The 15,566-nt window shown below is 38.2% G+C and overlaps 2 protein-coding genes across 2 annotated transcripts in view; both read left to right on the forward strand.

Moving 5' to 3' along the window:
* The window catches only part of LOC145492713 (uncharacterized), a 34,292-nt gene that overhangs the window by 7,225 nt on the left and 11,501 nt on the right, over positions 1–15,566 (forward strand). Inside the window, exons 3-4 of the mRNA XM_081472114.1 lie at positions 404–478; positions 14,467–14,491. Coding sequence (XP_081328240.1) covers positions 407–478; positions 14,467–14,491 — 97 coding nt within the window. The 5' untranslated portion in view covers positions 404–406. The remainder of the gene's footprint in view (positions 1–403; positions 479–14,466; positions 14,492–15,566) is intronic.
* LOC145492714 (uncharacterized) overlaps positions 14,948–15,566 on the forward strand; it is a 7,399-nt gene continuing 6,780 nt past the window's right edge. The window contains exon 1 of the mRNA XM_081472115.1: positions 14,948–14,996. Coding sequence (XP_081328241.1) covers positions 14,948–14,996 — 49 coding nt within the window. The remainder of the gene's footprint in view (positions 14,997–15,566) is intronic.

The following is a 15,566-nucleotide window of genomic DNA, read 5'->3' on the forward strand; positions in this document are numbered from 1 at the left end:
CCCTTGGTCTTATTTTGTTTTGCAAGTAAAAGGCAGGGGAATAACTCGAAAACTGCACGGTGATTTAGCCTCCCCTTTTCCCTAAATTGTTGTAATTTGTTGTTGTTGTTAAATTTTTAGGACTTTTAGAAGTAATTTTATGAGTTCTGGGTGATGCGATGGGGGAGGTCAATTTAAGTCCGGTTCTAAATGAGGTTGATTACTTACTTGTCAACGTAAGTGGGGTCCAAAAAATTCAATTCCTCAAACAAAGTGCACAATTATTTTTTACCTGGTGTATGAGGTAGCTTTGCCATGCGTTTGTGAGCGGCACAGTGACTTGAATTGGTCTAACATGACTCAGCAACACACTTAACACAACTCAGTATGTAACTTACTGATTTCTTTTATTCTTTTCTCAAAGACCATGAAGCGTTTTGTTTTCTTCATGATAACTTGGGCCTTGGTGGCGGCAGTTCCTCGTGACAACCGAGCTCAGGTAAGCATGTGACCTCCGTTCCTTCGTACTTTGTTAGGTTTCCTAAAGACGAGCTATTTCATTTTTCTAAGCTGTCTGAAATCGTTTTAAAGCCATGACGCCATAAGCATCGCTTAATGTTGATATGCAAAATTCCTTTGCACAATGATTTTAAACACGATTGACCACTGAATCTGATCGAGCTGAACTGAGAACTAATTCGTTCCCTTGCGATCCGCCATCTTGATTTGGGCGAGTAAAAACGTCTTTTAGCGGTTTCTGTTTTGCAATTTCCGGTCTCAAAGTTAAGAGGCCATCGTCAAACATCATCGCTTCTGCATTAATTTGCGTGTCATTTGTTCATACTGATATTATTAATTTATTTCTTTAACAGAGCGAAAACGAAGACAAAGACCCTGGTAAGTGTATTAACCGTCTTCCTTTAGCAATTGTAAGAAGCAGTAGAACATTAATTGTTATTTTGTTTTTGTTCTCGTAAATTGCTACAATGTTGTTGCGAACATTTTGTATTATATCAAACATTACATCAAATAAGACACAGGCTTGGATATGGACGTTACATTCAAGTTATGGTGGTGGGAGTTAACCAAATTATAAGCCTCGAATTTTCGTCCGTTGATGTGAAAAAAAACCCCCAAAAATCATAAACGTAAAAACTTACCCTTTGTTCCCTATTATCGTCTACTTCCAATTTAGTTTTTTTACCACTTAATAGTTTGACCGCAAGAAAAGTTAGTATGATCATTTATTTTTTCCTAAGAGGGCACGGTAACGAATCCTGCAATCTGATCGGTTCTTAGCGCGGTCCGGATTTCCTACGTGCCAGCCGTGTACAAATCATCGCAAAAAATTTACGAGCTAACTAGCGAGTTACACAGATACTCGACAAGGAAAAATGTATTAAATAGCAAATTTATTTCGAATTACTTTATGTTAGTTGCATCTAGTTCACCAGTAAAGTTCTCCAAAATTGTTTTCCCGGTGTGGAATTTCATGCAAAGTTTGAAGTTGTACTACAAAAAAAAATTCTATCAGTCGTTGCGAATTACTCGAAATCAGACTTTTTACCCTAAATTGAGTAGTAGACAGCGAGGAAATTCGTTAAGTGTATTCCACAGAAATTCTCTTCAATACAGCAACGATCAGAGAGGTAAACTCGACTGCAATTGTGTTTTTTTTTGGTTCAAGTTGTGCGGCGAGAGAAACACAGGATTACGCGCCATTATAGTGCCGATTCATCGACAAAGTTGCGTAAACAAACCCACTTGTAAGCTAATTTATGGCAGGGAAAAATAGATATGTTATTTGCCGGCTTAGGGTGGGTTCGAATAGTAAAAAACTGTGACCGCTCCCCTCGGCCCGGTGCGGCCTCGGGAAGTATTTTCAAGTCCTCGGCCTCAGTTTTTCACTATACGAACCGACCCTTCGCCGGCAAATAACATATATTTAGCACTACAGGTAGTAGACAATGAGTGGTCTCTCATATTTTTCAGAGATACTAGAGCGCGAGCGAAAATCGCCTCCAGCGAGAAGTAACAGGTTACAGCGATAGTGAGGGCTGAGTTGTAAAATAGACATTGATGTACGAAACGGAGCGGGGGGGGGGGGGGGGGCGACCTTACTGCTACTTATTGGATAGGAAGCTAGTCTATCGCGGCGGCGTTACATCCCAACATTTCGTTAGCTTTCTAACGGTTGAACGGTTCTTAGCGGAGCTCCAGCGCACCCTAGAGGCCGGAGCGAAGCCCCATACCGATCGATCTAAAAAATTTTGGTTGTCACGTGACTGTCTGTACAAGCCCCATACCTTGAAAGATAAGGGATTAGCACCATTACCATAGGTACATCTTTGATATTGGAGATCCATGTTATGGTTAATTGACAGCTGTCAAAACAAGGTATCCGCTGACTAGTATCACGTGACCATATCGTGAGCTCAGGTTTAGTGCTTATCGCGGTCGCGTGTTTTTTTTTTTTTTTTGAAAGTGACCGCTGATCTGGTATTGTTTTGCGATTAAATTGCAAGCTCAAGTCAGGTTATCACTGTGGGGGAAAAAGGGGGAGTACATGCAAAAGCAAAATTTTTGGGCGCAAATTAACCCCTGGCACGTTGTTGACCTTTCTTCCGACATATTCCTTGTACAATCCTCTCTAGGAAAGTCTCTGATATATTGCGTAAGTAATTTCTACAATCTTGGTTACGGTTATTGGCTATAATTCGTTAAAATTTAGCTGCAAAAATTACCGTGAGCACACGCTGAACAATAACAGGTCCACAGTTGATCATTTTCTTAGTTTGTGATCCAACAAAAACAAATGTTTTTTTTCCTTTATGGCTTATTGTTGTAGTAAAAGACTGACTAAAACTACCAGCATCGCTGGCTATTTAATCTTTCTTTTGTATTTACTTAACGGAATTATGAGGGCGCCACTGATAAATAATGATTTCTAAAATGAAAACATTATGAGTATTGAGCATAATGTATTTTAAGCAAAGTTTGTTTCTAAACTGTATTGCGTGATGGAAAACAAGGTGCCATTTAAATTGAGGGGTGGCTTTTATGGAAATAATTTTGGAGCACTACATGAAGTTGAAAACCGTGAATTTTCATACGTAGAAATTAACAATAATCCAGCGCAATACTGAATGATACAACACCGTACCAAAATGCTGGCACCACACAGAACGCATAAAGTGCGACTTAACCACGGCGAAGAAAATTACATCACGTAATTAGCGAATCCTTTTTTTTGTCCATCGTAATTGTTACGTCATTCAGTTTTACTTGAAAAATAAATCATGCTGTAAAAAAATTTTCCTCGTCTGATTAATTTATGGTGGAAAACAGACATTTTAATAATCAAATTAAAATCCCTTTGATTTTATATACGACATCAGTTTAAACATTTGCCTAAAGTAGCCACGAGTGTTCCTTAAAAGAGAACCAAACGACGAATTTATTCCACTATGAGCGCAAAATACAATCAGCATGCCACAGTGAAAATAAGCTTCCAACAAAAATAAAATGAAAAGTAGGCTGAAGGAGAGTTTAACCCTAAGAACTCCGTGTTACTATCCCCGACTGCGAACTTCTAAATGAATCCTTTCGATTAAGACATACGTAAGTCTTACTCACATCAACCTATATACTTTTACATGTCAGTCAATTGAGATTAGGAAAATCTTGCTTCCTACCTTAAATCTTCTTTTTAGCGTCGGCTGAACTCAAGAAATCAAAATTTTCAGAAAATTAATCAATGAAACAGTGAGGATAACATTAGGAATTCACCTTATCTCAAACTGATCTTTCCTTAGCTTGTTCAGCCTCTAACAAACAATTGAGGGGTGGCTGTTACGTAAATATTGTGGGAGCATTCCACTGACTTAGATACACACCCGTAATATTGCCTGTAGCTTTTTGCAGAACTCACGAAAGCGGCCAAAGTCCTAAATTACGAAATAAATTTATTGTTCTAGTTCCGGCTTACGATGGAATGAATGAATTTTGTTTTCTTTCATTAATTAGAATGTGGAGGTTTTGCAGGTTTTGTTTTCGTCTAAACCACCACATATCAATGTTTTTCTCGGTGTTGTTCCATTACTTTAGTTGTATGCTACGTTTGTGAAAAAGGGAAAATTAAACAGTGAAATACTGACTAAAACTACCTGCATCCCTGGTTACTGATTCCTTCTTATGTATTTAATTAAAGGAATCATTATAGGTAAAGTCTGCATACGAACCCAGTCGCCCATCAGGGCGGACCTTATCCCGGTTTCTGTAGCATGATGTGGCTAGGAGTATTTCTACGCCTCCCTGGATGGGATGCTAGTCCATCGCAGGGTTACCCCCAGCATTAAATTTGCCGGTACCCATTTATACACCTGGGCGAATAGAGGCACTGTGAGAGCAAAGTGTCTTGCCCAAGAACACAACACAATGTCCACGGCCAGGACTCTAGCCCGAACCGCTCAATCCGAAGACGAGCGTACTAACCATGAGGTCACCGACAATTATGATAACGTTACTGGTAATTGACGGTTGTAGATGAATAAAAGACGCTTAACTTTGCATAAAGAAAACACATGACGTAGTTAGTAAATCTCTCGTTTTTTTGCATCCTAATTGTCGTTCAGTTTTAACGAGCAACAAACGACGAATTTATTCAACTATGGGTACAAAATACGAGCAGCATGCCACAGTGAAAAGAATCTACCAGCCAATATAAAATGAGACATGCCGACCAAGATGTTTAACCTCAAAACTCTGTCTTGCCCTCAACTTCGAAATTCTAAATGATTGCTTTCGATTAAATATATACGTCTTTTATTCACATCAGCCGGCATATGTCGACTCCCGATAAGTGGAGCCTCCTAGGAAATTTGAAGAAAGATTCGCGCTATCTGGAGTTCGAATTGTAGCAACCGCTCGCACTCGGGCTTGTGAAGCCCTTAGCGGATTACTCATCCAAACAACCGATCGATTACCTCAAGTGGTTGATCATGTGTGTACTGTGGTGTAAACACGACAGATAGTATATGACTAAGCTTTCAGTTCGACGCACGAAAGTAAATAGTTTGTCGTAGGAAGTTATCCAGCACGCATAGCAAGACACACTTAAAGCATGCACTGCGTGAAACGCACTGTAATAATCTTTTATCACTACTCACGTCCATCAACCGCATTGAGAAGCTGGCATAAAACTCTAAAACTCACACAAACAATTAAAAGTTCTAAAACCAGAAATAGCAACCACTCGAACTTTGGTTTGTGAAGTCCTTAGAAGATTACTCAACCAAACAACCGATTCCGTGCCAACACCTCAAACATTTCATTATGTGTCTCCTGAAGTGTAAAGACCTCACATTTGCGTAACAAGACACAGGAAAAGGACTTGTTCAAGTCTGTCCCGACAGATTATGACTCATCAGTCTAAAAAATTATCGGTCAATCAAATTTCTAACTGTTTTTCATGTGTTCATGCAGTCAAGTCATTTTCTTGAAATGTAAGAGTTTTCCTTTCTTCTATCTCATCACAATTGAACTGTTCTTGTTAAAGGTCTATGAGCAGAATACCGCAAAAAAGTACAAAAGCTACAAACATAGAGCAGCCAGTGTTTTCAACCTACTCAAGTTACGACGTAGATGCTAGCAGCAAATTCAAAGAGCTACGATGATTTACAAGTCGCTGCATGAGATAGTTCTAGATCATGTAAGTTCTAAAGCTGAAAAGCAAGAAACCGAATATAACCCATGGCATTCTGAGAATATGAACTCAATGTTCCATTACCGTGCACAAAGTATTACAAAAATAGCTTTAGCTATGGCGGCGCCATTCATTGGAGCAGTCTTTCTTGTGATGGAACGGAAGCAGAGTCCGTTGGACAACTCAAAAGTCTGCTTAATAAAGTACTGTAAGGCGCGGTATTAGTCAGGAAAGCAGCTTTTTAGGTATAGATTAGTTATTTATAAATTGTTTTTTTTAAGGCCGCGCGTTTTACAGTGATCAAGTAAAGAATATCTGTTTGTCTGTCTAATACCCTCGAGGAGTACTCAAGAATTGTCTCTTTAGAGTCTACAAAAGACAAAAGAGAAAACACATAGCAAGTATTGGATGAGTTTTGGACCGAAACCAAGATTTCTTTGAAAATCACTGAACCCGACCCACTAACCAGTGATAACCACCCCTTAAAAACACCTAATTACCATTCAAATTGTCTTCCAAAGTTAGAGTGCAAATTCTATGAGCAGAATACCGGAAAAAAGTACAAAAGCTCGAAGAGTAGAGCAGCCAGTGTTTAAAATCTACTCAAGCTATGACGTAGAGTAGGTTACCTATTGCAACTTCTAGGGTGGAAAAATCTAGCTTGCCAGCAGCAACTTCAAAGAGCTACGATGATTTACAAGTCGCTGCATATGGTGGTTCTAGATTATGTAATTTCTAAAGCTGAAAAGCAAGAAACCGAATATAACCCATAGCATTCTGAGAATATGAACTCAATGTTCCATTACCCTGCACAAAGTATTACAAAAATAGCTTTAGCTATGGCGGCGCCATTTATTGGAGCAGTCTTTCTTATGATGTAACGGAAGCAGAGTCCGTTGGACAACTCAAAAGTCTGCTTTAAAAAGTACTGTAAGGCACGGTATTAGTCAGGAAAGCAGCTTTTTAGGTATATATTAGTTATTTTATAAATTGTGTTTTTAAGGCCGACGCGTTTTACAGTGATCAAGTAAAGACTATCTGTTTGTCTGTCTAATACTCTCGAGGAGTACTCAAGAATTGTCTCTTTAGAGTCTACAAAAGATAAAAGAGAGAACACATAGCAAGTATTGGGTGAGTTTTGAACCGAAACCAAGATTTCTTTGAAAATCACTGAACCCAACCAACCAACCAGTGATAAACACCCCTTGAAAACAACTAATTACCCTCCAAATTGTCTTCCAAAGTTAGAGTGCAAGTTCTATGAGCAGAATACCAGAAAAAAGTACAAAAGCTCCAAGAGTAGAGCAGCCAGTGTTTAAAATCTACTCAAGCTATGACGTGGAGTAGGTTACCTATTGCAACTTCTAGGGTGGAAAAATCTAGCTTGCCAGCAGCAACTTCAAAGAGCTACGATGATTTAAAAGTCGCTGCATATGATGGTTCTAGATTATGTAATTTCTAAAGCTGAAAAGCAAGAAACCGAATATAACCCATGGCATTCTGAGAATATGAACTCAATGTTCCATTACCCTGCACAAAGTATTACAAAAATAGCTTTAGCTATGGCGGTGCCATTTATTGGAGCAGTCTTTCTTGTGATGTAAGGGAAGCAGAGTCCGTTGGACAACTCAAAAGTCTGCTTTAAAAAGTACTGTAAGGCACGGTATTAGTCAGGAAAGCAGCTTTTTAGGTATATATTAGTTATTTATAAATTGTGTGTTTAAGGCCGACGCGTTTTACAGTGATCAAGTAAAGACTATCTGTTTGTCTGTCTAATACCCTCGAGGAGTACTCAAGAATTGTCTCTTTAGAGTCTACAAAAGATAAAAGAGAGAACACATAGCAAGTATTGGGTGAGTTTTGAACCGAAACCAAGATTTCTTTGAAAATCACTGAACCCAACCAACCAACCAGTGATAACCACCCCTTGAAAACAACTAATTACCCTCCAAATTGTCTTCCAAAGTTAGAGTGCAAGTTCTATGAGCAGAATACCAGAAAAAAGTACAAAAGCTCCAAGAGTAGAGTAGCCAGTGTTTAAAACCTACTCAAGCTATGACGTAGAGTAGGTTACCTTTGCAACTTCTAGGGTGGAAAAATGTAGCTTCAGTTGGCAGCAGCAAATTCAAAGAGTTATGATGGTTTACAAGTCGCTGTATGAGATGGCTCTAGATTATGTAAGTTCTAAATATGAAAAGCAAGAACCAGAATATAACCCATGCCATTCTGAGAATACAGACTCAATGTTCCATTACCGTGCACAAAGTATTACAAAAATAGCTTTAGATATGGCGGCGCCATTCATCGGAAGAGTCTTTCTTGTGATGTAAGGGAAGCAGAGTCCGTTGGACAATTCAGACGTCTACTTAATGAAGAAATGTAAGGCAGGGTGTTAGTGGAAAGCAGCTTTTTAGGTGCAGATTAGTTATTTATAAATTTTTTTTTTTTGAGGCTGACGACTTTTTACCGTGATCAAATACAGACTATCTGTTTGTCTGTCTAACACTCTCGAGGAGTACTCAAGAATTGTCGCTTTAGAGTCTACAAAAGATAAAAGAGAGAACACATAGCAAGTATTGGGTGAGTTTTGGACCGAAACCAAGATTTCTTTGAAAATCACTGAACCCAACCCACTAACCAGTGATAACCGCCCCTTGAAAACAACTAATTACCCTCCAAATTGTCTTGCAAAGTTAAAGTGAAAGTTCTATGAGCAGAATACCGGAAATAAGTACAAAAGCTACAAAAATAGAGCAGCCAGTGTTTAAAACCTACTCAAGCTATGACGTAGAGTAGGTTACCTATTGCAACTTCTAGGGTGGAAAAATCTAGCTTGCCAGCAGCAACTTCAAAGAGCTACGATGATTTACAAGTCGCTGCATGAGGTGGTTCTAGATTATGTAATTTCTAAAGCTGAAAAGCAAGAAACCGAATATAACCCATGGCATTCTGAGAATATGAACTCAATGTTCCATTACCATGCACAAAGTATTACGAAAATAGCTTTAGCTATGGCGGCGCCATTCATTGGAGCAGTCTTTCTTGTGATGTAACGGAAGCAGAGTCCGTTGGACAACTCAAAAGTCTGCTTTAAAAAGTACTGTAAGGCACGGTATTAGTCAGGAAAGCAGCTTTTTAGGTATAGATTAGTTATTCATAATTTTTTAAGGCTGAGGAGTTTTACCGTGATCAAATAAAGACTTTCTGTTTATCTGTCTAACACCCTCGAGGAGTACTCAAGAATTGTCTCTTTAGAGTCTACAAAAGATAAAAGAGACAACACATAGTAAGTATCCGGCGAGGTTTGAACCGAAACCAAGATTTCTTTGAAAATCACTGAACCCAACCAACCAACCAGTGATAACCAATCCTTGAAACAACTAATTACCTTCCAAATTCGCTAAGTTCTTTGCATTTTGAGTGTTTATCACAACACTAAATAGTGTGCATTATTACAGACAGAGTCCTGTGGTTGATTAGCATATCCTTTTAGATATATATATCAGCCCGCAAACACTCTGCTCCCAAACCCTGCGAGTCTGATGCCAAAGGTAAGTTATAATTTAATTCTACTGAGGTATGGCTGTGTAGCTTATTTTGTCTTGCTTCTGAAATGGTATAATATGTGCTGTGCCAAGTTTAGTATTCGTAGTGTTCTGTGGGTTGTGGAATACTCTCATTTCCAGGAGGTCATATGTGCTCTCCTTTGTTTTGATGTTAGTAAGAATTCGCTCTAGCACTGGGTGTGTTATCGACAGTGGTACAGTTTGCTTTATTAATGTTCGAGCATTCCCCGCCTCGCCACTAACCTTATTATGGTAGCGTTGCTCTTGAAGTATCATTACCAATTAATGCCCACAATCCATGTTTTTTCAACCTAAATATTTAAGTACACTGTTACGGCATATTTTCGATCGCATCACTGTCAGCACATAAATCTTAAGCAATTTATACTACTGTATCAAAGTCTTCTTCCCTGCCAGTATCCATCCACGGTTCAGCGGAGTATTAAAACCATATTAACAATTAAGGTTCACTCTGCTGCAAGTCATTTTCATTTTTGCAAGTCTGGTGCTCTTTTTGGGGGTGTCTTCGAATAACGTAAATTGTTGTACTTGTAGATACTACCTTTTCTGTGGCAAAAAATAATTGAATGGGATTAAATTTCGATAAACATTTCAAAATAAAAATGAGCGATAGAAATTTTACACAACGTTTCGATGTCGTCATGACATCATTATCAAGTGACAAGAAAATAACGGTTCAACAGTGTTATATATGCGGTGAGAGGTGTGATTGTTCATTAACATATTTGTTTAAACAAATAGTTTCGCGCGGATGGAATCCGATTGCGTGTTCAGGCTAGGTTTCTTCTTTCTAATAAACAGCATTTCGTAAATCAAACAATCAAAAAAATAATTATGATGAATAAGTACAAGAAGCGAGTGAAGTGGCAATTTAGAAGTTAGTGTCGTATGTTTCTTCTAGAATTGTCTCAAATAAACGTGACTGGTAAGAAATAAAACTTTGCTTGATAAAGCATACTTTTACTTGCATTATTAACAATAAAACAAGAAAATATCATGCTCAGAAAAATATACTCTTCACACTGATAATTATATCAACTGTCAACTGCACTTATTGATCTATCCCTAAGATATTTTAGAACGTTCAAATCATTCCTGTTAATTGAGAGGGTGGAAGGCATTGTAATAATCTTTTTATTGCTGGTCCCTAAGAAACAAGGGACCATAGAACTCATACAAACAGTTAGAGGGTCACTGGAGCTTTGACTTGTGAAGTCCTTAGCGGATTACTCAACAAAAGAACCGATTCCGCTCCAACTCCTCAAGCACTTGATTAAGTGTCTACGGTGGTGTTGAGACGACATATATCACTGCTAAGCTTTCAGTTCGACTTATGAAAGGAGATAGTTTAACTGTCTTTTGTCCTCGATCTGCTAAGACAGGCAGCTTTTTTCCGAGTCATCCCCGACAGATTACGTTTCTCTAGTATAACAAACCTCAAACCCTTTTACATGTATTAAGTCAAGTTACTTTCTTCAAATGAAAGAGTTTTGCTTTCTTTCTTCTCATCATAATTGATCTGTTCTTGATAAGAACGCTCGACCTGTTTTATTAGTTTATTTGCAAAAGGAAATATATGTCTTCCATGAGCAGAATACCGGAAAAAAGTACAAAAGCTGCATATAAAGAGCAGGTCGTGTTTTGACCTACTCACATTATGACGTAGATGGTGGTCTCCCATTCTAACTTCTAGAGTGGAAGAATCTAGCTTGCCAGAAGTGAATTCAAAGAGCTGCTACGATGGTTTATAAGGCTCTGCACAGGTTGGCTCCAGACTATCTAAGTTCTAAATTTGACAAGCGAGAAACCGCATGTAACCTAAGGGACTCTGAGTATAATCTTCATTGGTCACAAACAAACCTTTCTTATACACAATAAAACCGGATAATATCGTGGACAGAAAATATAGCTTTACATATGTAGTTATATGAAATGTCAAATGCAATTTTTTTTATCTATCTCAAACATATCATTGAACGCTCAAATCATTCCTGTTAATTGAAAGCGTGAAAGCACTATAAAACTCTATTATTCCATCAAGAAGCTGTCATAAAACTCATTCCAGAACAATAGGAGGTTTTAAAACCAGAAATAGCAACCGCTCGCACTTGGACTTGTGAAGCCCTTAGGGGATTACCCAACCAAACAACCAATTCGGCGTCAAAACCTCAAGTGGCTGATCATGTGTGTACTGTGGTGTAAACACTACAGATAGTATCAGACTAAGCTTTCAGTTTGACGCACGAAAGCAAATAGTTTGTCGTAACTAATTATCCGTCTTCTACCCTATACTGGGATGCATAGCAAGACACACTTAAAGCACTTGCGTGAAACGCACTGTAAAAATCTTTTATCACTACTCACGTCCATCAACCGCATTAAGAAGTTGGCATAAAACTCTAAAACTTACACAAACAATTAAAAGTTTTAAAATAAGAAATAGCAACCACTCGAACTTTGGCTTGTGAAGTCCTTAGAAGATTTCTCGACCAAACAACCGATTCCGTGCCAACACCTCAAACACTTGATTCTGTGTCTCCTGAGGTGTAAAGACTTTACTTACATTTGCATAACAAGACATACTAAGAGCACTTATCCAAGTTTGTCCCGACAGATTATGACTCAATAATCTAAAAAAATATCGATCAAGCAAATTTTCAACTGCATGTTTTTCATGTCTGCAGTGAAGTCATTTTCTTGAAAGGTAAGAGTTTTCCTTTCTTCTTTCTCACCATAATTGATCTGTGTTGCGTGTAAGAATGTGTGGCCGGCTTTATCCGTATATTTCTGAAATGAAATATATGCCTTCTAAAGTTAAAGTTAAAGGTCTATGAGCAGAATACCGGAAATAAGTACAAAAGCTACCAAAATAGAGCAGCCAGTGTTTTAAGCCTACTCAAGCTATGACGTAGAGTAGGTTACCTATTACAGCTTCTAGGGTGGAAAAATCTAGCTTGCCATGCAGCAGCAAATTCAAAAGGCTACGATGATTTACAAGTCGCTGCAAGAGATGGGTCTAGATTATCTACATTTTAAATCTGAAACGCAAGATACCGAATATAACCCATGGCGCTCTGGGAATCTGAACTCAATGTTTCATTACCGTGCACAAACTATCACAAAAATAGTTTTAGCTATGGCGGCGCCATTCTTATGAAAAGTCTTTTTTGTGTCGTAATGAAGTAGAGTCCGTTGGACAATCCAAAAATCTTCTAAAAAAGGTACTGTGAGGCAGGGTGTTAGTGGAAAGCAGCTTTTTAGGTAAAGATAAGATATTTATAAATTGTATTTTTACAGCTGACGAGTTTTACCGTGATTAAATAAAGACCATTTGTTTATCGGTCTAATACCCTCGAGGAGTACTCAAGAATTGTCGCTTTAGAGTCTACTAAAGATAAAAGAGAGAACACATCGTAAGTATTCGGCGAGTTTTGAACTGAAACCAAGATTTCTTTGAAAATCACTGAACCCAACCAACTAACCAGTGATAACCACCCCTTGAAAACAACTAATTACCCTCCAAATTGTCTTGCAAAGTTAAAGTGAAAGTTCTATGAGCAGAATACCGGAAAAAAGTACAAAAGCTACAAAAATAGAGCAGCCAGTGTTTAAAACCTACTCAAGCTATGACGTAGAGTAGATTAACTATTTCAACTGCTAGGGTGGAAAAATCCAGCTTGCCAGCAGCAACTTCAAAGAGCTACGATGATTTAAAGGTCACTGCATTAGATGCTTCTAGGCTCTGTAAGTTCTAAATCTGAAAAGCAAGAACCTGAATGTAACCCATGGCATTCTGAGAATGTGAACTCAATGTTTCATTACCGTGCACAAAGTATTACAAAAATAGCTTTAGCTATGGCGGGGCCATTCATCGGAAGAGTCTTTCTTGTGATGTAAGGGAAGCAGAGTCCGTTGGACAATTCAAACGTCTACTCAATAAAGTACTCTAAGGGAGGGTGTTAGTGGAAAGCAGCTTTTAAGGTATAGATTAGTTATTTATAAATTGTTTTTTACAGCTGACGAATTTTACCGTGATTAAATAAAGACCATTTGTTTATCTGTCTGATAACCTCGACGGGTACTCATGAATTGTCGCTTTAGAGTCTACAAAGCATAAAAGAAGTATTAGGCGAGTTTTGAACCGAAACCAAGATTTCTTTGAAATCACTGAACCCAACCAACTAACCAGTGATAACCACCTCTTGAAAACAACTAATTAGCTTCCGCTAAGTACTTTCTATTTTGAGAGTAATTAAATAGATCTTCGCCCAATAGTGTGCATGATTAAACAGACAGAGTCCTGTAGTGGATTAGCATATACTTTTAGATATAGTATCAGCCCTCAAACAGGCTGCTCCCAAACTCTGAGAGCATATATTCGGCGTATTTTGTAAGTTTTGGAATACGCTTGTTTCAGGAGGTCATGTGGAGTCTCCTGAACCCATAATAGGAAATAAATGCTTTAAAACCAGAGTAGCAAGAGCTTGCGCTTTGGATTGTGAACGGTTAACCGTGTGACGGTTAAATTTTCTTGAATTAACGATTTAATTTGTTTTCGAAACGGCAACAGATAAGTTCAGTCTGTATTCAACGTACGGTTCAAATGATCTGAAATCGCTAGAAGACAGTTCCGCCTAACGCCAATGCCCCGGTATCCAGGCCTCAAAGGAGTGTGAGGAAGAAAGAACCGTCAAGCATGTAAAAATATCCGTGTATCGAAAACACGGCTAGTAAAAAAAGCCATTTGGTGGGCATATTTGAATCCGCTGTAGTCACTTGCTTTAAGCTCACTGTGCGAATCATTAAGCCCGCGGTGGTCATCAATGAACCAGCGGCTTATACCTAAGTGTGATGAATATATAGATGTTTTACCTCATGAAAATTCATAATTAAGTTACACGTTTATTAGCTTTGCCATATTTTTGAGCAACACTGTAATTTGAAGCGATTTAACACGACTCAGCAGTAATTAACGTAACTTGCTGATTTCCTTTACTCATTTCTCATTCTTTTCTCAGACTATGAAGCGTTTTGTTTTCTTCGTTATAACTTGGGCCTTGGTGGCGTCAGTCCCTCGTCATAAACAAGTTCATGTAAGTGTGTGGCCGCCATTCCGTCGAATTTTGATTTTAAGTTCTGCTGAGTTGTCTGAAATGGTTTTCATACTGATAAATGATTAACATGTTTGTTTAACAGGATGAAAACCAAGACAAAGACCCTGGTAAGTGTATCAACCGTCTTCCTTTAACAATTGTAAGTAGCAATAGCACAATAATTGTTCTTAAATTCTTGTAAAATGCTACAATATTGTTGCTGAAATGTTTGAATGCGATTCTATTTCAAACATTACATCTAATACGATACAGGCCTGGATTTGGATGTGGTTATAGGAGCTGAGCAAATTATAAGTCCTGGATCCCCTTCTATGTACGTAAAAAAAAAAAAAAACAGTTCATAAGCGTAAAAGCTTACCCTTTCTTCCCTATAATCATCCGGTTGAATGAAGTCTTTTTTACTCCTTTAAACTTCGAGAGTGAGCAACTTGCTGAGCTGTTGCCATTTTGGTGTCCCAGTTGTTTTGCTATTATTTATTTGTTATCATTTTTTCTGGCAAAGCTAAAAGAAGAAATAAATTTGATTTTTTCTCCTTTTAATAGATGTACCCAAAGAAGTTATCATGAAGACCAGGAAATTTCCCGAAAAGGGTTTCCAGTTTCTCAACAAAAGTAAGCGGATTAATTATTAACATATTTAGCACACAACGAGTGGTCTCTGATGTTTTTTTGCTTAAACAAGTAAGCGCGGGAAAATCGCCTCCAGTGATCAAAATGAAATTTGTTACAGCGATAATGAAAGATGTACTGTGAAATAGACGTAGATGTGCAAACCGCGGGGTCTGTACCTCCCATAAAGCAAGCGACTCTATTACACAGTGCCGTTTTTGAATTATACGCCTTTAAAGCTGCAATTAAGGGTGTTTTAGCAGGTCACACTGTTGCTATGGTAACCTACTGTGCCACAAAAATAAAAACAACGTGTTCACCAATGATTGGACAGTTTTATGGTGCCATTATTGTAGCATCAAGTGATTAAGAGTGGATGTAACGACCCATCAAAATCTGTGCTGGAAACTGTTTTTAGCCACCTTAAGTAGACAACGAGATTGCGCAAGAGGTTTAACGCTTTCTACGCTACCCCCACCCCGCCCCTCCTAAACCCCGAAATCCCAAGGAGGCCTTATGTCTACGAAAATCACCTGAATGCACACATACATAGAAACAAACAAAGTATATATT

Source organism: Orbicella franksi, chromosome 7, assembly GCF_964199315.1.
Source record: "Orbicella franksi chromosome 7, jaOrbFran1.1, whole genome shotgun sequence".
Lineage (NCBI taxonomy): Eukaryota > Metazoa > Cnidaria > Anthozoa > Scleractinia > Merulinidae > Orbicella > Orbicella franksi.